General features: G+C 39.3%; 1 protein-coding gene across 1 annotated transcript; it reads right to left on the minus strand.

The window, feature by feature from the left end:
* Nucleotides 1-25,446, minus strand: LOC149097404 (neuropeptide Y receptor type 2-like). The gene is made up of 3 exons (XM_089280588.1): nucleotides 24,510-25,446; nucleotides 8,232-8,458; nucleotides 1-6,571 (listed from the first exon to the last, which is right to left on the minus strand). The coding sequence occupies exon 3, from the start codon at nucleotides 6,256-6,258 to the stop codon at nucleotides 5,089-5,091; it is 1,170 nt and encodes a 389-aa protein (XP_089136714.1). The 5' UTR covers nucleotides 6,259-6,571; nucleotides 8,232-8,458; nucleotides 24,510-25,446; the 3' UTR covers nucleotides 1-5,088.
* Between the last annotated feature and the right edge of the window lie 118 nt (nucleotides 25,447-25,564).

The following is a 25,564-nucleotide window of genomic DNA, read 5'->3' on the forward strand; positions in this document are numbered from 1 at the left end:
TTTTTAAAAGATTTTATGAATACTTTAATATTGTCACGTGACCTATTTCCTAACATTGCACTGATTTAATGCAGAATAGTCTTTGTAAAAGAAATTGAAAAATTACTAGTTTTACTCACTATCAGTTGTTTTTTCCGCTCAAACAGGGTACAAAGTTTCGAAATAATAACTAGTCACGTGACCAGGCAATGGAGCGTAAACTCTATTGGTGTTGCTTAACAACGTAAAACTATTACGGGTGCAACTTTTTAGGCTAAATGATCATATATTTATCACTTTATTATAAAAGTGAAGACTTGTTATCGCATTCAAGCATCCAGCATCTTATGCCTGTAGTTTTTCTAACGTATTTATAAACAAATAGTACTGTTTCGTTCTCGAAGTGTAAAATCCTATGTTTGGCTACTTTAAATGACGTGAATAACTTCTAGCTGCCAGTTCTTAACTAAAGCAAACATTTTCTTATAGCTACTTACCAAAATAAACGTCAAGTGCTTTTCTTTCTTCCTTTAAAACAAACATATATTTCTATTTCTTAACTAATATGCTGACCCTAACATAACTCTAGCCCTCGCCCTAACCCTAACCCTAAACCCTAACCCTAACCCTAAGTGAGGTAACCCTTACCCTAACCCTAACCCTAAAAGCTAATCCTAACCCTAAGTAAGGCAACCCTTACCTTAACCGTACCCCTAAACCTGACCCAATTTTTTCATCTATTTTGTAAGAGCTTCCGTAGTTCTGGGAAATGTTCCTTTTCATAAGGGAAATGAATGAGCCTGTAATGGTAAATCAGGTCATATTGGGTGCCTTATTTACCTCACAAGGTCATTAAGTGTCTCCAAGAATGATATTCCTAGACAAAAGGCTAAATTTCCCTTCATTTTATGAAATATTGAGGAATTTTACATTCATTACACAATAACTTAGTGGGGGGCAGTGTAGCAATCACGTGATAGTCATAAATCACTATCACTATAAAGAGAGCTTTGTTTTGCTTAAAATAATATATGGTAAATTTGGCACGTGTTACGCTGCAAAATGTAATAATCGCCGCAAAATGACGCAAAATGTAATAACAATCACCGCAAAATGTAATACTAACGCAAAATGTAATAACATCAACGCAAACTGTAATAAAGTTGTCAACGCGAAATGTAATAACTTTCCAACGCAAAATGTAATAACTTTTTTAACGCAAAATGTAATAACTGCTGAATTGCAAGTATGTTCAAAACAAAAGGTATGACAGGCCTACACGGACTCCCCTCGTGAATTCGATAGCGATGCATTTTAGCCTTCAATTAAATTTTCGCTCTAACGAGCGTATCTTTTAGAGATTTGTCTCTCTTATATGATATAATCGGAGGTTTAGTATAGATGCTTTTCCGTAAGCATCATTTTGTTTGTCCTCCGCAATGTGTTCTTCGGTGTCCGTTGGAGGACATTAAGAACGCGTTTTGGGGGCTGTGTAGTCGACATCCTCGTCACCAGATGTACTTAGCAGTAATTCGTTGTCTGACATCATAGTTGCTTTAGCAGGACCGCCCGGTTTCGATTCTTCACGAATTTCTTCAGCTGCTGTTTGGAGCGTGACAACTTTAAATTCAATGTTACTCAGGAAAAGGTAGAGACGTTTCTCAATTCCGTTCCCGCTCGAATAGTTGTTTGGTGATCTTTTTATATCAGGATAGGCTGTGGTTAGGATCGAAGTTGTCGCTTTCCTATTGGCCTCCCTGAAGCGAGAGGGCCAGTGACGTGTAAGGGATTTTCGATCCGGTAGAGCGAGAAGCTAGAGTGTGTTTCTTTGTTAAGGCTATTTTTAAGCTTGGGCTTCCCAAATGGAAGTGAGATCGCTCAAGAGTACTATAATATACTTTTACGCTGTGTTGCGTATTATACTCAGTCGAGGACAAGGCCTCGGGTGTTTTTAAGCGCTGTAATTTGGGTATTGTACTCTTGTTTTGTACATCTTTGAGTTTTAATTTTTCTTTTGCACTTTTCTTTTTATATCTACCCCTTTACCAATTGCTTCCAGAGAGATTCACGGCAATTTACACTGACTTTCAATCATGTGTTATTTAAATTAACGTAAGCCTCTCACTGGGAAGCCAAAGTTTCTTTAACATTCTCATGGCAATCAATCAATGGCAAAATCAATCAGCCATAGCTTTGTATGAGAAAAAAGAACATGCATTTGCGGATAATTTCATAAAGCTTCACACAAACAAGGTCCTCCTGCTCCCTCACGCACACTCCTTCCTCGTTCAACCAACGTGTATTTTGATTCGAGGGTGTGTAGAATTCATAATAAAACTAGTAGACCTAGTATACAGGTTATTTATAACTTAGGTTCCGAAAAGTCAGAATGACGATACTGTTACTAATTTTTGACTAAGTTGAACATACTTGCAATTTAGGACTTATTACAATTTGCGTTATTACACTTTGCGTTAAAAAAGTTGTTACATTTTGCGTTGGAAAGTTATTACATTTCGCGTTGATAACTTTATTACATTTTGCGTTGATATTATTACATTTTGCGTTAAAATTACATTTTGCGGCGTAACAGCATGGCATTTGCCATTTGCCATTTGTTCTGTCATAGACTAGTGCAAACCCAAAGGCCCTACAAACACTCAAAATGTCCACTGGACTTATCGAAAAAACTCTGAAACGATCTTGCCGAATTTTCTTCGAGATGAGTGTGAAATTTAAGGGAAGTACACAGCGGTATAAGTTTTTTCACGTAGCAGCGGCCATAGCAACGACTGTTTGCTATACGAACGTAACCAAAAATATAGTTAAGTTTTAACAAATATGAACGAAACTATTTAGAAAAAACTTTGAAGACATGAACAACTCGATTGGTATGATTAGTTGTGAAACGCTTTGCCATCACAGGCTTCTTCATTTCCCTTATGAAAAAGAATATTTCCCACAACTGCGGTAACTTTTTACGAAATAGAACAATCATTGCACCCCCTCCCCCGAGATCCAATCTGCCCACCCCCCGCTATTTATGGCTCGTTAAATGCTTAATACTTCGTGTAAGAAACTTAAAGTACATTTTTCTCAAAAGTTTACTCTTGTACCGACTGACTTCGCGCCAACATTTCTACTTTGCAAGGAATTTAAGTAGAATTCCCGAAACTTGGGCTCATCAAAGACCAATAGTGTCGTGATGTTATAAACCAAAAAATCGTAACATTTTAACGTCTGTCACTTGACATGAGATGATTTGTCCACTGGGTGTGGTAAAAAATAAGGTTATTTCTAAATAAAGCCTGTAAAAGCACTGAAAGTAAGAGTTAACTGTCAAAACGTAGATTCATTGCACAGAACAAAACAGAAACTTACACAATGTGCTTATTTGAAACTCAAATCTTGTTTTGTAAAAGAGCAGGAAGTGTTGGCGTCAATACTGTAAAACACTACCTCAAATGGCTGTGGCTGGTTTCCATAGCAACCATTTTGAGTAAAACTCTAGAAATTTAATTTCTCTTCTTGAGTGCAATAGCACACAATTGATCTTTCTTCACCATATTTAAACAAACTTTTCGGTCCATTTGAGGGTACCATACCACCGTAAATCAGATATTCAAGCTGAATTGGAAAGCACATTTAAATGATTTTAGCGGGAAAAAATTTCAAGGTATTGGAATTCTCTCTAAAATGAAATATGTGGACAAGCCTCAGGTCTGGTGTAGACTAGTGAAAGTCTGCGAGAACTCGGAAAAGCTGTAGGAACGCTCACTAAGGTTCGTGTTCCCTCTGCATTTCTTCACGGGTTATCCTTAACTTCCACTCTATTCGTGTTCCTGTTACTCGATAGAGACATGGAAAATGTTTTTCTCTTTCTTTAACGATTGTTACAAACCTAACACAGGTGAAGTAAGTCGGCGATACAACCAGGATGATTATTCAGTAGAACTGGGGATATCTAATAGCTTTTTCAGGTCAACTTAGCATTTCAGTATAATCGTGTCACTGACTCGCACCCTCTCTTCACATTCAAAACTAATTTGTGAGCTGTAAGTACGTTAGAATTCTTGAATAAAAGTTATTCATTCATTCCGTTCAACTAGTCATTGATTGATGTTGGCACTGATAAAGTTTAAGTTATGCAGCCTATCAGCATTTTCTCCGCAGAAAAATGGGCCTCGCATTCATGTTCAAAAGACCTCTCGCCCCAGGGCAGTCGGGGAAAACAAACAATTCTTGCATTACCTCTCTGACACCTTTAGCAACATCAACTTCTGATAAGGTCTATTACCATGCGTTAATATTTTGAGAAACCAGAAACTACAAGGGACCGCATACGATAAACACTGCCAACGTAGGATCTACAAGAGATCTAATTAGCGAAAAAAATATGTAAAGACAAACAATAGACTGCAAGGCTGATACTACGTGAAAAACGTTTCGAGACACCAACATGGCAAGAACCGATAAAGCAGGATCGCAACAGTGGACAGCTATTTCGTCCTTCTTGGGACTCGTCAGCACTGTGTAACGAGGATAGGTAACGCCAGCCCAGTAGCCAACGCACATAAATTGCAAAATGACCCGTTCACTATATCAAGTTCCGTACTTTGAACTCACTTGCGTCCCGAAACATGCTTTGCCACATCATGTGTTTCAGGTCGCAAGGAGACAAAGTGTCACGATTGGTGCCTCGAAAGGCAAAAAATAAATGTGGCTGGACAAGGCCAGCCTAAACATTGAACCGCATGGCAACCACCATGTTTTAAAAACTTAGCGTATCGGATCTGAAAGACGCACGGTCCGAAGATACATAAATGAGAAACCAGAAACTGCAAGGGACCGCATACGATAAACGCTGCCAACGTAGGATCTACAAGAGATCTAATAGTAGTATCAGCCTTGCAGTTTATTGTTTGTTAATATTTTGTATCTTTTTTACGTTAAGCGTTTGGAACAAGGGCAGACTTTGAATTTCCTTCTTCACTGTTTGCAATTAAGTATTGTTTCTGCGCTAGTTCGTAGCTGGCAATTTACTCCAAGGTCTAAAAGATATATGTGCAAGGTTTAATTTGCTGGGATCAAGTGTAAACGCATGGCAGCTCACTTCGTATGGCACGACACCAGTGTAGCAAACGCTTTAGCGTAAAATTTACTCATTGTTCCATATAGAATAGGATGAAATGCCCCAGGAAGACAAGTCAGAAGGAACGCATACCTCCTTACAATAATGTAATATGGCCAATCAGATAGCCCGCCCTTTACTTGTTCGTAGATAAACACAACCTGGATAGGAATATAACAAACAATAAAAGTAAGTATGATCAAATAGATCATTCTGAGAATGTCCACTTCGAAGTTCATGACACTACTGCAATCATCTCTTGTTCGGACGGCTTGGACGGGAGGCAAGGCGTGCCTTGGACATCCAACTTTACCAGTTTGACGTTTTGCTTTGGTTTTCTTTCCGTTTTCGTTCTGCACCCAAGCATTCCCTTCCATTGTTTCTAGTTCGATGAATCGGGCATGTCCATTTTGAGGCGGTAGATCCTCTCCGGTTACACCATTTGTGCGCGTTGCATTTAACTCAGTCACGTGGGTTTTGATCTTGACAGCCACAGCAACGTACGATATCGAGATAATGAGATACGGAACAACAAAACTCACGATGAAACGAGCAATAGAGTATTTAGTGTGTCTTGAGGCATCTTGCGATGTATCACCAGGGAACAGGGCTCTACAGTGGTTTTGTTCAGACGGAAGCTTGATCTCGGCGTGCATCACTCCAACTGGCAGCACAACTATCAAAGCGGCAACCCACAACAAACCAAGTACTAGCAACACTTTGGCTAGCGAACGAGAGGCTAACTGGTGGCAACTGGAGACTATCACTCGATATCTGTAAGCCGCAATGAAAGCTAGCGTATAAGTCTCCACAAACATGGCCGTCATTTGAATGGGAAACACCAGCTTACAGGCGACGTCACCAAAAGGCCAATGATTCAACCAGTCATAAACGAAGTAGAACGGGAAACAAAGTGAGCTGATGGTTTCAGCGACAGCGAGATTGGTCACCAAGTAATAAGAAAATAGAAGTTGACGAGTAGGTAACGACAAAATGGATTTACACACCACGGCATTTCCAAGTACACTCCCTAGCACAATGAAGGCAAAAAAGACAACACGAACATAGAACGATGCTAATGGTTCATCAATGAAGTTGTCTGCTCTGTTCTGTTCTGTTGTCTGTTCTGTTTTTACCGTTGCATTCATGGTTCAAACGAGCTGGTGAATGTTAATCGAAAATTATGAATCGTTCACTTGTTTGACAACCTCGCTCATGCACTGGCCACTCTCAATCGCCCCGTGTAAGCTCAACTGTTCCTCTTCCTTGTTTTCGTGCTGCTATTTTCGGCACAACTGAACGCTGAGAACCACAAAATGTATCACACCAATTAAAGTTTGACTCAGATCGCTCGTAATTAGTTCTAGAAGCCGCCAAGACTGAAGCAACAGGATTTAGAGTTGTTGTTTCGCCTGAGAAGTCTATGCTTTGTCGAACTGGCTTCAGTGACCAACCAAATTTCTATGTAAACAAAGTAAATGAATTCAAATAGTTACTAAATCGGTTTCGATTTTTTTTCAATCGCGCCAATTTTGCCCAGCAAGCAGCCTAATCGTCGGTAGCTGTACTGAGCAACTTCCTCAACATAACGCCGGATAGAACACGTTTATTACTGATTTCATTAAAGCAAAATACGTATGTGTCCTTGGTGAAAGTACCATTAATTTCCAACGTTTCGATTGTAAGTTGTTTTAGTCAGTGTTTATTGTGTTAAGTTAAGTATAGCCCAGCTATTGTAAAGGAATTTTCAGTCTCTTTTAGTATTCATAACCGTGCTGTCAGTTTTCTATGAACGGAAGTTTTAACTGGTTCAGTTTTAAAACCTTTTCTAACTACAAATACTGTTGCCATAAAATAAAATCAGTTCTGGATAAAAAGAAAAAGAAGGGTTTCTGTGAATTTCCAAAATTTGTGTGATGTTTAGAAAATTATTCTTATTCTGAAATTATTCTTATTCTGAAATCATCAATATGACCAAAGAGCTAAACAGAACTGGTCTGAACAGGTTTTTATAAATAGAAACTCTGACAGTAAGTACTTCAGCAATACACTTTTGACTGCACGTTCTACAGTTATATTAAGGTGTCATGGTACATTTTTCAGCCACCAGCTGACTTCTGATTCGCCGTGAACATCAACGGAGTAATTTAAAATTTCACGTTTTCACAACACTAGAACACGTACGGAGTGTGAGGCCATTCTACAGGGGCACCCAACGACCGTTTTCTCTCTAATGCTGTTAGATGCTGTTTTAGGTTATCTGGAGTACTTTTAAAGCTCTGTAGGTTAATTTTAGGTTGCACTAAAAAAATTTTATCTGTTCGGATATTCTAGGGGAACTTGAGTATTCTCGAATTTATTAGGGCTTTTTTGTCCATTTCCCGAAAACCTTAGGTCTTATCGCCTTTCCGAAAATGATAGCTGACCTTTTTTCGGTACTCAAAACGACATTTTTAACAGTCCGAAAACAACAGACATTAAATTTCTCATGTCACGAAAGTTCGAGGTGCCAATTCTCTCAAGAAAATCAGAGGGGATTAAAAGCCTTCCGAACAGATAATTTACCGAAACGATCCGTTGGGTGCCCCTGATTCTAGACGCGAGGAAATTTCAAGCTGTGGACAAACATTATGAGTTCATAAACTGTTAAATTGACTGCACACAATGTACAACTCCCTTAGTTTGAGACTGATCTAAATCTGTTTATGAATTATACATGTATATAGTTTTTCTTGGCTGTCTAATGTTTCTTTAAAACAAGATGATATCTAGCAAGAGCCGAGCCCGGAACTGTTCACTAATTTGCATGTTCAACAATGTTATTGTCTTCAAATGTAAAAATTATCAGGTTGTCAGTTGCATGATAAAAGAAAAATATCTATTTTTGTTTCAGCTGCCTTAAATTTTGTGTTCTCGTAAATAAAACTGACCAAGAGGTTGAACCGACATATTGGGTATATTACTAATTAACGGAAGGCGATATCCGAGTCGAGACATTTAGCATACTCGCCAGTTACTGCTGCGGTTTTTTCCTTTTCTTTTTGTCGATGAATTATACGAATACAACAAGGAATTTTTAAGAACTGGAAGTTCGAGAGATTTATGGAACAAAAACGCCTACCTTCGTCAAGATTATCAAGTTTGTAGTTTCCTTCAGTCTCAGTGTGTCACTGCATGGCTTCTTTGGCGCGAACTTTCATAGGTTGAAGCTGCCTATCGTCAGGCGTTATCTAGGATTAGCAGAGATAATCTAGTTTCCCTCGTGAAATTGAAGATGCTGTTTTTACTCCTTATTGGTCTTGTGGCTGACCTGCCATGCGTGATGTTGTCCAACTCTTAAGCTTCTCCCTGGGAACGGGTAATTAAGTTCGGTTTATACAGAAGTTTGTTCCATTATATGCTTTACATACAACAACATAAGGAAACAGCTGAGCCAACAAAGGGTCTGGTCCAAATAATGATTGTTATTCAAAATTCTCCCAGGCTTGGCAACCTCACTCTGCAGGTATATTTCTCAATGTATTTCTGCTTTTCTGAAATCGTAGATAAGAAACAACTCATGTGGCTTCGCATATTTTGTTTTGCAATAAGCCATCTTGAAAGTCCAACAACAGCTAAAATGATCCATATTACTGTCTCAGCCAACGTTTTGGCAACTTTCTGACGACCTTAATTTCAACTGGGAAAATTAAAATATAAACAGCAGTAGAACTTGACAACTTCGCCTCCAAGAAGACTAAAAGACTGTGGACGCTGATTGGTTCAAATAAAAGCTATCAAAAACTAATCAAATAGATGTCTCAAAAGTTGCTAAAAATTCATCAAAAAAACTTTGCCAAGGACAAGTAACGATATGATGTGCAGCAATGTAATAAAGATTATGACCGAGATAATTTTGTAATGTTAAGGTGGTATGGTACCCTAAAATATGGCGATGTTCATGAAAAATTCAATTTCTTGGAAATACAAGACTTAAGACCCTTGAGGACTTGTCAAAAACATTTTGAAACGATCTTGCCGAATTTCCTTCCAGATGAGTGTGAAATTTAAGGAAAGTACACAGTGGTATAAGTTTTTCACGTGGCAACGGCCATAGCAACGACTGTTTACTATAAGAACGTGACCAAAAATATAGATTATTTTTAACTTATATGAACGAAACTATTTAGAAAAAACTTTTAAGACATGCACAACTCGATTGGTATAATTATTTGTGAAACGCTTTGCCATCACAGGCTTATTCATTTCCCTTATGACAAGGAATATTTCCCACAACTGCGGTAACTTTTTACAAAATAGAACAACCATTGCACCATCTCCCCCGAGATCCAATCTGCACCCCCCCGCCCCCCCGCCCCCCCACTATTTGTGGCTCGTCAAATGCTTAATACTTCGTGTAAAAAACTTAAAGTGCATTTTTCTCAAAAGTTTACTTTTGTACCGACTGACTTCGCGCCAACATTTCTACTTTGCAAGGTTTTTAAGTAGAATTTCTGAAACTTGGACTCATCAAAGACCAATAGTGTCGTGATGATGTAAACCAAAAAAATCGTAAAATTTTAAGGTCTGTCACGTGACATGAGATGATTTGTCCACTGGGTGTGGTAGAAAATAAGGTTAATTCCAAATAAAGCTTGTAGAAAGCACTGAAAATAAGAGTTAACTGTCAAAACTTAGGTTCATATCACAGAACAAAACAGAAACTTACATGATATGCTTATTTGACAGTCAATTCTTGTTTTGTAAAAGAGCAGGAAGTGTTGGCGTCAGTACTATAAAACACTACTTCAAAAGGCTGTGGCTGGTTTCCATAGCAACCATTTTGAGTAAAACTCTAGAAATTTAATTTCTCTTCTTGAGTGCAATAGCACACAATTGATCTTTCTTCACCATATTTAAACAAACTTTTCGGTCCATATTGAGGGTACCATACCACCTTAAGGCTTGTCTTCACTAGTGCATAAACATAAGCCAAAACAGCACAATAGGCACAAGCTGCGGTTAACTGGCGCTTTTCCTAACAAAAGGAGCTAATTATTAACATCTTTTATTATATGGCTATGTCTCACAAGGACTGGGAACTACCGAGTTCACGAATTTGATTGGCTGAAATCGATACTGACCGCGGTCTAGATTTTCCTATCTAGACCGGCATCTAGACCGGTTTCATTTTGCGTTGGAAAAGTAGCAAACTAAAATACAAAAATGTTCACCATTTTCTTTTCTTTTCTTTTCAATCATTTATGGAAGTGCCGAAAAGCCTGATGACAAAAAAAAGTAGAGAGGACGAGCAAATTTCGGCAGGTTTAAGTTAAGCTCATCGCCGTTCGCAAGCAAAATGTCAGCTAGTACAAACCAGTTACATTAAACGAATTACAGTTTTCTTCTTTGCCATATAATAAACATCTTATTAACCGAGCTAAGTCGGTCTGTATGGGAGAATCTTGACCTCGGTCGTGTGTACAGACCTCACTGCGTTCGGTCTGTACTCACGACGTCGGTCAAGATTCTCCCATACAGACCTCCTGCTCGGTTAATAAGAGCTAAGTACTGAGTGAAAAGTAGCCTTACCAGATATTTCATAAATTACTTTCAAACACTGAAATAAGCTTTTATGCTAATATTTTGCAGAAAATAAATGGATTTAAAAGTTGTACAAATGTTTGGGGAAAATCATCAGAGCAGAAGAAGGAGGCAGCGTGGCCAAGTGGTCAGCGTGTCGGACTGGTAATCCAGCTGTCCCGGGTTTGAGTCCCGCTCTGACCACTGCCTGGATTTGTTTCTCAGTAGCCCTGAGTTCAAATCCTCGGCCACGCTTGTAAATAGCCAACTGGTTTGCCTCCGGCCAATAGCTGGTTTTCACATGACGTCACTAAAATCCGAACTACAAAACTATTGATCTTCCTGGGATTTTACTTAAATGATGTATAAGAGCAGCTGAAAATTAATATTCCTACAAATTGTCGCTCCGAATGGGTTCTTGGTTTTGTGATGCACTACACTTGAATTTCTAAGCTTTTGCGTGACGCGGCATTTACATGACGGCCTGGAGAGCTGTCATGACGGTTAAAAAAGTGACTTATTTCGGGGAACTTGGCTATTTTAACAGTTCATGTCTTAGAAAAAGTATTGTTTTAATGTTTTAGAGTTCCTCGCGGGATAAATTCACGCGTTTGTAGCAAAACTCAGTGACAGATGTTTCCGTTTGTTTCCGGCCGCCATGTTGGTGCCCATACGGATGGGCACCAGCATGGCGTCTCCATACAAATCTCTATAAATTTGGGTAAAACATTTCTCCTCATATCTCGCATAAGAAAAATTGTTGTGACCAGAATTTTGGCGAGAGTCTTTCCATATTTACTTTCTTTCATTTCCCAGATTCTGGACTTTATCTATTGACCGGTTTTGTTTTTTATTTTGATCTATTTTGAATTGCGTGACACTAAAAACCAGCAATTGGGATTCTTAATGCATCAGTCAATTCCAGCAGTGCCCATCCCCCCCCCCCCCTGGGCTAACCCCCGGGCATTAGCATTTTTTAAAAAAAATGGGCAAATTCTCCGCCCCCGGGATCGTCGCCTTCCAACTACTCTGCAGTTTTTTAATTAATCAGTGGATAAAACGGTCAACTGTTCAGTATTTTAATGCAACGGTAACACTTCAAGGACAACAGTACGTCTTAGTTGATTCTGATTATATTTATTTCTTTATAATTTTATTTGTTTTTAACAGTTTGCTAGGGGATAGCTGGGATTGCGTCGGACGTGCCCCCAGTCGCGAGCGATGATAGGCGCCTGTATTCGCAGGCTACTTTTTCGGTGAAGAATCAAGACATTTTAAATGATGATGCATTGCATTTTAAGCTCGCAAGATCTGTCTTGAAGATCGCACCATTTGAATTCGCAAACCTTAAGTATTTTAACTCCACTTTCATGATTTAAAAAATGCTAGGCTAGTTTTGAATGCGAAATAGTTTTGTTCACGTCAGTGATTGTTTTGTGATAAACAAAATATAGTTCTCCTTGTCGCTTATATTTATATGCTTACAAGTAATGAAGAAATATCTAAAATTGAGAAAACATACCTTTAAAAACATCTGCAAGTTTCTCTAGTCCCTGACGGACAAGCCATTGCTCGACAAATGCCTCGTCTTTCACAATGAACTCATCCATGGCACTTTCCAAAACACGTGTGTCGAATGCCTGGGGGTCGCCCCGGGGTAAGCAAATGCCCAGCCCCCGGGCCACGATAAAATTGCGGATGCCCCACCCCCGGGACTGACAACGTGAGCAAATGCCCTGCGGTTGCCCGGGGGGGGGTGGGCACTGCTGGAATTGACTAATGCATAACAATGTTATGTTCAGTTTGAATTATTTGTTTCGGTTGTTTGCTCGGCCCCACTAAACATTGCCAAGGGTAAATAAAGGTTATATATATATATTTTATTTTTATACAGGCGTAAGCGACATTCGCATGCTCAGTAAGACGTTAATAATTAGCGCCTACTGTTAGGAAAATTATCAAACAAATGGCTCTACTTAACAACCTATGCTTCGATACCCTAATGCTCTAGTGGTGAAAACCAGCCTTTCAGTAAGTGATATTTGAAAATTCTCTTAAAATTGCAGTAGCGTTTAGGCGAGTGCAATTTGAAATACCACTCGTAGTGTAATCCTTAAATTCCTGTGCTTTCATACGACTACTCATTTATTGTATGACTGAGAAAATTAAAGAAAAGTAACAAAAAAATATCCGGCTCTCAGCCAATGTCAATGAAGTATTTTCCTAAGCCATATAATAAGATTTTTTGGTTAATTAGTAGAATTCTATTTGAAAACTAATGCAAATACTGCAATCTGATTTGCTGAGTAATTGTACACTATCAGCCATTGGTGTGCAGTGGTTGGAGGTCTTCTACGAAATGGCGATGTTTTTTCCGGCTGCCCGCAAAGTTGTGGAGGAACATTTTGGTGCAAATTGATAATTAAATTCCTGAGTAGACTAAAAGAAGGACGTTTAAGGTTTCTCGACTTTAAAAAACTTGAAATTATTGAGAAAAGGATGCGCCGACACACACAACTGCAATGTCAAATGACAATTCAATCCGGGTGATCTTTCAAAGGCTCGAACTTTATATCTATAATACATCGATAAATAATTGGAAACCGTTATTTGTAGTAGATTTCACAATACGTGCTCATTAAGCTCAGAGGAAACGATACATTGCTACACAATGCTTTACATGCTAATATGATATGTTGCAATATCTTAACGCGGTATTGGTGGGAGGAGTAATTTTTACCTTTAACGAAGTCGTGAGACCAATCGTCTGGAAAGGGAAAGAACTGCCTGCAAACAGTGCGGAGCCTCTCGAAACTTTGACCCCCCGTGGGTACTCCTAGGGCTTTCCACAAGTTGCTCGAGATTTCCCAAAAAGTTGACCGCAATTTGTCAAAATGTTGCTCAAAAGTTGCTCAAAAAAGTCAAAAGTTGCTTTTTGTAACGAACGTTGCTCAAAAGGTGCTCAAAGAAACAATTTTTTTGTTGTTGCTCCCTTCCTTTATTTGTTCTGATGCAAAAATGTGTAAATTGTCCAACAAAAGTTAATGATAAGTGTAATAAACACTATATCGAGGCTTCTCTAATTAAGTGAGTAATCTTAACTCTTTCTGATTCGCCAATTTGTTGCTTAGCAATGACGTCATCAGTTTTTACACGTGGACGTATATAGATAGTGTTAGCGGCATATTCCCGCCAGTAGTTCAAGTTTCAGTTATCGTGCGTGCACAGCACGTGTTTTCAAGTAAATTAAGTTTTAAGCTACCCTTGACTATTTAGAGTGCAAGCGGGAACCGATGTGTAAGTACAAACTATTTTCTATGCTTGCTTTTTAGTATAAGTTTCAAGTTTTGACGTTTTTTAACCTTAAGTACCTTTAGTCTCGGGTTTTTTTTTATACAACAGCCTATTGTACTAAGTCCAGCACGTGGCAGAGCCCCAGTTTTCAAAGTTTTTATTTCATCTTGTTTCTAGCCATAGATCTTTATAGTTCACACTCCCCATAGCTTAGGTCTCTATTTAGCAACTTTCCTATAAGAATCTCTGGTAATTCAGTTAAGTCCTTTCCTTGCTAGTAAATTCCCACATCGCTTTCAGTGGCGCTCACGCAAGCACGTTTTTATCGCATCGTACAATTTTATTGCTTTCAAGTTTTAGAGTGTTATCATTTATTGTATTAGGACAGTTAGCAGTATGCGTATCTGCTTGGGATCGCTGATGATTTTAATTATATCTTTACTGAGAAGTTTGACTGGAAGTATTGTCATATCGCAGTTATGATTGGAATGTTTGCTATTATTGTTTCGTGACTCTTGTCATCTTGTAATCTTCTATTATCTGGTAATTAGTTTATTCATTACATCATATTTTAGTTTACGTTCGATTATCGTCAATTAAATCACCGTCAATCACAGCTGATTTTCCGTGATCTCTGGCTTTATTCGATTAGTAAAGTATCTCCCACACACGCTAGTCTCATCGCGACAAGTTGTCTAGCAAGTGACAATTCGGCCTTTCAGCAGTCGCTGTGAACCTGACGTGACAATAAGTTAATTAACCGCGCGGCCATGGGCCGAGCGCGGTTCGTGTTCTACCCTTGGTTTATTTTTTTTTTTTTTTTTTTTTTTGTCGGAGACCAGACGCAGATCTCCACTCGGCCAACTTTGAATTACGCAATCTGTAATGTTTACTCGCCAAACCTTGTTTCTTCAGGGTCAACAGAAATCTCAGATTACAAAATCACGCCGAACCTACACGTTGCAAAAAAAATCTCTTCAAAACCCTGACATCGAAGCGATATATCACTTTAGCGTTAATAGCTACCTGATATCGGCAGTATTAAAATCTATTCGTTAACAATCCAGCTTCATCATATTAAAATTTCAACGAAATCGAACAAAACCAGAACTAAATATTATTAGATTTTTTTTGTAACCTAGCTTCATTGCTTGAGTCGACAAAGGAAGCGACGGTCGCCCATAGCCACCGAAACACATTAACATAACCAGTGAACCTACGTTTCGGTCAAAAAAATCCAGGATTATTGCCTGAAAGCTGAAAATTCAAGAGGAACATCTTTTTCGAACTTTTCTCAAGTTATTTAGACGAAAAAATGACCTCGGCGGACTCCAAAAGAGAACGAAACAAAAAACAGAACGAGACAGTGAGAGGAGCCGATAATTTATTCACCGCGTGGCTTTAGTTACGTTCAAGTTAAAAAAAAACCTTACTTCTGGATAATTTCAGCCTTACAAGTCAGCAACTGGTCCCAAATTACTTTCTGTATCCTTATAAATGTCTTGACTTCCATCTCCGAAAGATTTGGCCGCAATTTTTTAGCAAATAAACATTTCGCCGACAGCAATCACCATTACGGTGGCTTGCAACTAATTCGCTAACTTTACAAAACCCTCCCGAGGGGGGGATATGACGAAAAGAGCTGAAAAATGATGGCCGGAAATAGAGTAATTTTCTCAGCTTCCAGTGTGCCAAATTTGCTGGAAATAGGTTCAAAACCGATATTTTTTTTTTCGTTTTTTTTCCTTCGGGTCACTCATGCTACCAAAACAGTTAACTTTTAAAAGCGCGGTTGTAAGATCTTAAAGATCTTCTTGTTGATAAGTTAATAAAGATGGTGAATTTTAAGCTCGGTAACGAAATGTGAAGGTGAATTAATAAACATGACACGAGCGTGGGACAAAGAAAAATTCTGAGTCCCCGAGAGGTATAGAGCCCATGACCTCCCGAACACCGGGCGGGTGCTCTATCCACTGAGCTACGAGAACTCATATATGACAGGTGCCGGCTCGTGTCATGTTGATTAATTCACCTTCACATTTCATTACCGAGCTTAAAATTCACCATCTTAACTTATCACTACTCACGATGACTTCGATAGCGTTGATCCTAACAGTATGCAGGACACCTGTCATATATGAACTCAGTTAAATGCCCTTGCTCTCCATGAGTTCTCGTAGCTCAGTGGATAGAGCACCCGCCCGGTGTTCGGGAGGTCATGGGTTTGATTCCTGTCGGGGACTCAGAATTTTTTTTTGTCCCACGCTCGTGTCATGTTGATTAATTCACCTTCATAAAAGTAAGATGTCTAAGCATTTTTGCGCAATTTTGCGGCGTAACCAGCATTGCTAAATAACTTTGTTCTCAGTTAAAACCAAACATTGTATAATTAAAGACTACGCATCAATTTATTAATATTAATCTTGTAAAAATTCTTAACCTGAGACACTCGAGTCAGTCGATTATGAACGTTAGCCTGCCATTTTGAATTTTCTGTTAAAAAAACCACTGACCTTGCTAGCAGCCCGGCTGCATGCGGGGAGTGGCTCCTTTTTCACAGGAAATTCATAAATTGTCTACTAAAACATTGTGAAATATGGGAGCAAGGCCAATTTAAGCACTGAAAGCTGCTCCGATTTCTCAGAATTCGTAGAAAATTAGGAATTTTTCAGAGTGCAAAAAGTTGCTCGAAATGAAAAAAGTTGCTCGAAATACGCGTACCAAGGTGCCAAAAAGTTTGCCGAGCAACTTATGAAAAGCCCTAGTAATATTAACTTGTGCTCCCTACGGTTGAAAACGTCTTCGAAAAGTTGATAAGCAAGCAAACAACGTCTTTCGTTGAGTCGTGCCTAAGCATGAAAACGACTGCCTAACGACGAAACCAAAGCTGCGAAACAACACATCCGAAACTTGTGGAATCCTGGAAAAGGGCAATTGACAGAAACCAATACGTTGCAAAAATTGTCTCCACTGGCATGTCGAAAGCGTTAGACCCACTGCATTCCAAAGTACGCATCAATAAACTGAAAACATGCCGCTTTTCGGATTGCGCTACAGATTTGTTACGATGAAAAAACAGAATTAGTCTTGGATCAGAGAAAAAAGTGACGCTGTCCTCAAGGCTCAGCACTAGGCCCACTCCTTTGCCGGAACATCTTCAAACTGACCTGTCCTATTACTAGTAGAATTCTAGTAATATAATTTAGTAGTATACTAATGCAAATGCTGCAGTCTGATTAGCTTAGATACTCGTATACTATCAGCCATTAGAGTGCAGCAGCTGTCGCTCGTCCACGAAATGCGACGTTTTTATCGCTTTTCCGAAGCTTTGGAAGAAAGTTTAGATGTAAATGGATAATTAAATTCCTGAGAAGACTAAAAGAAGGACATAAACGGATTCGTGACTTTAAAAACTTGAAAATATTGAAAAACCAGTGCGCGCGCGTAAACACTGCAAATTTACCAAGGACAATTCAATACGTGCGATTTTGTTAAAGGGTAAAGTTTAATAATGCGTCGAAAAATATTTGGAAACCATTATTTGCGTTAATTTAAGTTAGAATTCGACTAAAACAATTAGATTATTCGCTCTCGATTTCTATGAGGGGATAGTTGATTCGGCTTTCGGCCTCATCAACTATCACCTCATAGAAATCTCGAACTCATAAACTAATTGTTAAACAGTATTTGTAATGATAATAGGACTGAGTGGAGTCCAATTCGATCTGTTATCATACGAGTGATTAAGAAAATCGGACGACCGCGAAGCGGGAGTCCGATTTGTTAATCACAAGTATGATTGCAGGCTGAATTGGACGACGCGAAGCCCTGTTACCAATTAATCAAAATCATGACAAAATTCGAGAAACGAACAAACCATCGATTGAGCGCTGAACGATTTTAAAACGTCGTTATGAATGCTGAAAAACACAGCAGTTTACTCAACAAAGTGCACCGCAACAGCGCGCGCAAAATGACGCGTACTGTCCAATTACAGGCATGACACGTACACTGTCCAATTAATGCTCAAATCGGGCTGCTGATAGCCAATCACGTTCGAGAATTTTGTTACAGTTTTGATTAGTAATAGTAAGTGGAGTACAATTCAGGGAGTAATCGCGGGAGTAATTTCAAAATCGGACGAGCGCGAAGCGCGAGGCCGATTTGAAATTACGAGCACGATTACTTCCTGAATTGTACGACACGAGGTCCAATTACTAATTAATCGTATCTTTATTAAATGTCGGAATTAAAAATGTCTTTTGAGAACTCATTTTGAGCGAAAACGTCTGTAACGCTTTTCATAAGTTTTAAAAGCTGCAGGAAGCAGTGCGAAAGAAGCCAGTAAAGCGTGCGCAATTGAAGTGCGAATCACGTGGGTATCCAGTTACACGTACCCAATTACGAAAAGTTCAAATTGGATACCTGTAATTGGACACCCCCGTGATCGCGCGCTAATTACGTGGCAAATAGGCGTGCGGAAAACCAGTTACGATCGAGAATTTTGTTAAAGATACGACTGATAAAATAACTGAGCTACTACGCGCGGCCTCATCGCACAGTAGGTGTGTTTAGATGAGAGTATATAAACACGGTTTAGACGCTTTAGATTCGCGCGTATTTTTGAGAATTTTCTTATAAAAGCAATGGAGCACTTTTTCCATGTTCAAATAGTCTCATTTAAACACTCGGGGGGTTGGGAGAATCAGTCGCAGTTATGCAAACCCTCCACTACTTCTCGGGTTTGCATAACTGTCTCGAATTTTCTAACCCTCCTGGTGTTTAGATGCGGCCGATGTTAAGGACGGTGCCTACTAAATACAAAGGTTTTGCGCCAGGTTAGGACCACGCGGAAAAAGTAGATCTTTGCAAGGGTTACGGGAATCCCTGAAGAAAAATTGGGGTAACCATGCATTTTTTCGAGATAATTAGCCTTAAATCTCAACAAAAATGCTGGCATCAGCATTTTTCTGAAAAAAGAAGGGAAGGATATTTCTTCACAGATCCTTAGAATTCGCCTTAACAGACAGAAAAGCGAATACAGTTATAAAGATCTTCAAACTACATGGTAAATGGTAACATAAAAACCATTTTTGGCATGTTTTTAATAACAAAATCGTCGCAACGGCGCTTTTAGGGTCTCTGACAGCCTTCTTCTGGTTCAGCTAAAGTACAGTCTAAATACCTTTTGCTCACAACCAGAAACTAATCACGTGTTGAATAGGCTTGCCACTTCCATTTCATAACATAAAATGTAGGGGTAGCCACGTGTTTTTTAAAGTTATTGATCTTTTTTGAAAACTTTTACGGTGCCGGTTACATATTTTCCTGTCACCTCCCAAGTAAGTAAAACCTTTGCGTATCTCGAACTTGTTTTGCGCGCGCACTAGGCCATCTGCAGGTACATGTTTACAGTTGGATTTCAGTATAATTTTCGACAGATACAGCTAGTTTTTGAGCTGGAAGACGTTAACAGTTAGTGGTTAGCGATATGTTGCTATTCTGGTGTTCCTGGTTTAAGTACAGGTTTATTAAACTTGATTTGGTAACAGTGGGAAAATTTTGCTTTCATTTTTAGTCGTGTACTTGGTAGCGTAGTTGATTGCGTCAGTGTCAACCCCAGCGCGCGCGTGGTGCTTAAACCTACCTTGCGTGATGCGCAGAACGTGTGCGCATTAGCAAAAGTAGGCACCGTCCTCAACAAGGAAAAAGTGCTGTATTGCTTAAATATACGTGTCCACAATTAGCTTACTGTTTACATTCCACACCCCAGTATCAACTACTGATATCAAACTCAGGTCTCTCAGGGCACATGCATTACCGTAGAATTTCGAAAGTAGCAGCCCTCGTTACTTTTGGATTTAGCTGGCAAAAGGGGCTCTTATTTTCTGGTTTTGTAGCTGTTACTTTGACATGTTCCCATTACTTTCTGAGGGTTAAAAAACCTTTGTATTGTATTTCACAGTTGTTTTAGACAAAGCGGATGCGTAACATGGAAATTATTAAAACTTGTGTTAATGTATGTTACTAACAACCCACATAAATAAAGCCAACTGATTGATACACTAATGTTGAGTAGTGTACTATGAAGCTAACAGTCCTGACTAAGAGAGATGGAAGATGCCTGTGTGAGTTTGAACTGCTGCACTGGGCTTGCTAGGCAAATGTTCAGGAGACTCAGGATAAGTAAATGTAATTTGAAACTAAATAAATTTGTTACGTTTGGTTGAAGTGTGGTGAGAGGTTCAGATGTCAATAAAAGTAAAGTGAAGTGGATCAAACATCAGGGCTTCAAAAGAGTGCTGTCCGTTTGTTCGGGACAAGTAGATTTTCCTGCTGGGCAAGTAACTTTTCATTGTCACATGCGCAAGGGCCCAGGCAAATTGTCTGTCAGCTAAATTTAAAAAACGTCAACTAAGACTTCCCCAGGGCAAGCAAAATTTGAGAGCTGCTTGTCTAGAATTCAATTTTTTTCGAGCCCTGAAACATACTTAAAGGAGCTCAGTTAGGGTTTGCACATTTTGGAAAGTTCAGCCTAAATTTTTCAAATTTGTCGTTTGCAATCCGTGTCAATCCTCGCCACCCTTGTTCACTAATGGTTCATTATTATCTCCTTGATGTTTTTCTATCTTAGTAAACTATTATTTTCAGGTTTCCTTCCATTTAAAGGAGATTTTGTACGTGGCCAAAAAAAAAAGAACAAAACACTGTGACTGAGCTTCTTTAATATATTATCAGAAATTATATTTGGCCAGGAGCCATAGTCATCAAGTTAGTTGTAATTTTAGTTATTTGAGTATGGAACCAGAGATTACTGCTAATTATTATGTGGTTTGTGTTTGTAGCCAATATAATGCGTGTTCTGATTGGCTGATTGTAGGGAATTATTGACCTGTAATGTCCACAGGCCGATTACGGGCCTGTAAAAACATGCAGAAGGTAATTTTAAAAAATCATTGCCTGGGTTTTTTTTCCTGAAAATTGAAGCCGCTGAAAACAATGAGTGACTAGGAACACTCTTAGAGTGAATCCTATTACCCTGATGAGCCACAATTTCAGAAGAACAGTGAATTCACAGTGTTAAATAACGATTGAGTTGGCCGCCAGACAGGACAAAGGAAACAGCCAAACAGCTTTTAGTATGCCATTTGATAATTCACTACTTATTAACCTCCTCTGCTCGCGGGGGAGTGCTTTGGCTGTGTTTGGGTATGCATGAAGGGGTGTTGGTTTGGTTTGAAACCCTGACCCTATTTTTTGTAGGACAACACCCTCCATTTTAGAACCTCGCTTAGTGAGAACAATTGAGTGTAATTAAAGGAAACTGCTGGCTGCAAATTTAAGTATTGTTCTATCTAGAGAATTATCTGATGTTGATTTGGTGACGTGCTAAATAACTGATTGCTGAGAAACAACTAACTGGAGCAATTGTGCCGCCAGTTTAGAACAGACACACCCTGTTCAGAGTAAAAAGGCCAAAAAGATCGGTCAGTGTAAAATGAAGACAGCGGACTGCTGTCCGCAGATAGGGGATAAAATGCAGACTGCAGACTGTAGACTTTTTAGCTGAATCGTGTTACCATTTTCATCATTGAGAGCAAATCGTAACCAGGCTAAACGGAGCGTTATTTAAGCTAACCTGAGTGATATTCAGGCTAACTGGAGAGCGGACTTTCACTTCGATTAGCCTGAATAACCCGGCCTGCTTACGGTCAGCACTCGATAATGTAAATAACACGATATATTCTTAGAAAGTCTGTAACACTAGCCTAAAACAAAGTCAAGTCATATGTAGGCACAGTATGGTTCAAAACGTCATAAATTTTGAAATACCGGTTCCAATAATTATATGTGGCCGAGAGCCACATTGATCTATTTTTAATTTTCCGAAATAATTTGCTCAAAATGAAGTTCTTTGTTCTGCCATTCTGGAATGTTAGAGTTTATTTCAGGAATATGAATGAAAGATGAAATAGTTGGCGTGCAAAGAAAACAAGAATTTGTCTGGGCAGGTACGTAGATTAAATCAACAAATGACATCATTGGGGAATTGTAATCCTCTACTATAGCTGCAATTCAAACAAATTCATTTGCAGTTTGAAACCTGGTAAAAATCCAGTTCTAACTAAAATAAACGTGTGACATGAACTAATATTGCTGTTTACCATGTGCTAAATTGTTTTCTTTTTTCAACTCACTGAAAAAGAATGATATATTCAAAATACGTCCTGCTATTTTTACAAACTTTCTATCGTCTGTAATCGTATCTATAACAAAATTCTCGATTGTGATTGGTTCCCCGCGCGCCTATTTGTCACGTAATCGGAGCGCAATCACGTGGGTGTCCAATTACAGGTATCCCAATTTGAACTTTTTGTAACTGGATACCTGTAATTGGATACCCACATGTTTCGCACGTCAGCGCTTCCTTCGCAACGTTTCCTACAGTTTTCAAAACTTATGAAATTCGCTACAGACGTTTTCGCTCAAAACAAGTTCTCAAAAGACATTTTGAATTCGAAATTTGTTATGGATACGATTAATTAGTAATTGGACCTCGTGTCGTGCAATTCAGGGAGTAATCGTGCTCGTTATTTACGATTTATTTAAGATTTTATTCAAGATTTAGAAATACTCGCGCTATTACTCCCTGAATTGTACTCCACTCGGTTCAATTACTATTACTAATCACTGGCAATTAGTGGAACTATTTTCTAACTTTTTGGCAATACAGTTAACATCTGAAACACACAAACCTTTTCTCGGTGTCTCTATTTTCCGCACATTGTCGTATCGTATGATCAGAGTCGTGGCTCAACAGTATTAGTTTGTGCAGGTACTCCGTATTATTAACTTCAAACTATCTGTTGCTGACGTCACTGGATGTCTAGCTCTTCGTATTTGTTATCGGCACATGACGAACAGCTGACAATAATGTTCTACATTTTGCCAACGCATTTTGCAAACGCTATAAGGCATTGAAATTGAGAGGTGATAAAATGTGTCACGCTTTGCGCGAGTTGCAATAAACGAATTTTCAGCATGTCATCTGTGCAAGAAATGCAGCGCGTTGATCGGGAGCTCTTTTTAGAGCTCATTGAATCCCCGGTCAACCCCGCTTTCTTGCACATGTCGGCAAAAATGATCTCAGAGAGATAAAAGAGTTAAAGGAAGCGAAGCAGAGTACTTCGGTCTCAAAGAGATCATTTTTGATTTTCGTTGAAAAAAAGATCTCAGAGTGTTCGGAACGTCGTTTTAACATCACTTTACATGTAATTTCATCAACATAAGAAGTGTTCGGACGGCTACCATGTGTTTTCAGTTAAAGGATAATTCTTCCACTGAATAAAATACTCTGCCTTGCCCCCTTGATTTCGTTGAGAGACTATGCGCTCAACTTCATAAATACCCATAACAACGGGCTTTTGCTTGAGTCGGTACTTATAACTGAGGTGACGATCATAAGCGTCATCAAATAGTGATGCGTAAAAGCCGAGCTGCTGTCTCGTACGCTTTGACATGTTACTCCAAAGAGTATTCTAATAACTGAATACTCGAACCAGGGCCTTTTAAATGTTTCGATCAATTAAAACGGTTCCAATTTTGAATAATTATCTCACACATGCAGTGGACAACAATGCTCACTCTGGCGTAAGACGCGCTGCGTGCCTTTGCTTTTTTGTTCGGCTCTGGATTTCAAACAGAAATGTCATTTATTTTCCTCTTCATCTTCCGAATAGATAAAGACCTGTGTTGTCTTTTAAGTACTCGATCAACGACAGACTACGTGAACCGATCGAGTAAAAGACTACGTCTGATGAACTGCTTTGACCGGTCGAGTAAAAAGAGGACAACGATAAAGTAGAAGAAAGTTTTATGCGCACCGTTCTTTCCATTTGGCAACGCTTTGGAAGAAGAATTTTTTGTGGGAGAACTTTTGGCTCCCGCGCTCAAACCATTTCGAGTGTGACATGTCAACAAAAAAAGTGAGTATGTCACTGCACACGACTTTGTTGACAAAAGTCTTTGTGAAGAGCGCAGGCCGCCTTTAAATTAGAGCGCTTTTGTTAGCTTATTACACCTTGGGATTTACTTCACACGTCAGACCGTTTGATTGACAGCCGCCGATTCATTGACGAGAGCAGTCGGAATTCCGACAGCTAATATTTGTAATTATTATTCCGCGCATTGAAAAACTGAGCACTGCAAGTATATGTCGCGAAAGACAATAGAATTCTGCGCGATGGTTTGTCCTGGCAAAATAATTTGTCGAAAGGTGGCTCAAAAAGTTTCGTGTAAGAAGCTTTTGCCCGCCGGGCCGTCAAAAGACGAGGAAATATCACAATCCTCATTACAATCAACTTGACTAAGTGATTACGAAACGCCAGGTTATGTATTTCTGTCCGAAATATTCGGCAAAAGCGACTGAATACCCATTAAGTCGATTTTCAGTAAGATCCGAAAACCAACACAGTTTCGTTCAGATAGTGGAAACAGAATTTGGTCTTAAAATAAGACAAAGCAAATCAATGAAACTTGTTACCTTAAGACTCTTCAAATCCAGCAGAATCAAGGGTAACCAAGCTTCAAACAGGTGAACTTCCTGCCTGCGTTTTAAGCCCAAGCTGTGAGTAGATTAAAAGTGCGTGGTAGCGGTCAAGTTTGTACGTGAATATTTAGAAGAATGAAGATTGTTCCATTGATATAAGAGGCTGCAAGTTACTGAAGTATCTGGAGCTGAGAGGGTAAGGCCAAGTTCAGACGCCGTACTTCACATGAGCCGAATCGAATGCTAATGAGGGACAACAAAGGATTTTTGTGTGAGATTTCCCCACACTTTGTCAGGACCAGCGAGATTTTAGATCCTGTTACGGGTAAATCCGACAAGCGACATGGCATTGAAACGGCGACATGAGGGCTATGAATTGGCGACGAACGACAGACTAATTCAGCGAAATAGGAAAAGCGACACCAATGGCAAGATTGACCAACAACGAATTCCGGAACTGAGAATGCAGTGATTGTTTAAGACGTCTGAGTCGAAGTGAAGATGCATTTCCAGAGTTTTAAATGTGTTTTCCTCTCTCACGCGCGATGTCGACGGGTCATGAAACCCAGGCTTTCTTATTTTAGCCTGCGACCGCACACGTATTTCCGGCTGTCGCTTGTCTCCGCCGAAAATAACGTCTGCGAACCCGAGCCAGGAAACGATTTCTGTGACGTAGGAATTTTAAGCCAATCACAGCCTAGCTCAAGTAGCCTCAGAACTACTGCACGAGGTATTTGCTGCGAGGAGCACTCGAGTTTCATTCTATCATGGAATCTAATTGGCCAAGGAGAAACAAAAGTCGTTACTTCACAGAAATCGTTTCTGACGCAAGACAGTCGACAGAAGTGAACATCTAAATTTAGCTAAATTTAAATCATGTTGTGCCAAAACGAACAAAGGAAGTGTAAACCTGAACATCGAACTCAGGAGACGAAAAGCTCGAACAAATTTAGGATGGAAGAAACATAATTTTGACGACACAGAACAGATCTCAGCAGTCTCTGGCGACGCCGGACAAAGCTAAATGTGATCCGTGGTGAACAACCATA

Source organism: Orbicella faveolata, unplaced genomic scaffold (assembly GCF_042242905.1).
Source record: "Orbicella faveolata isolate gen_17 unplaced genomic scaffold, um_ofav_v1 contig_47, whole genome shotgun sequence".
NCBI lineage: Eukaryota > Metazoa > Cnidaria > Anthozoa > Scleractinia > Merulinidae > Orbicella > Orbicella faveolata.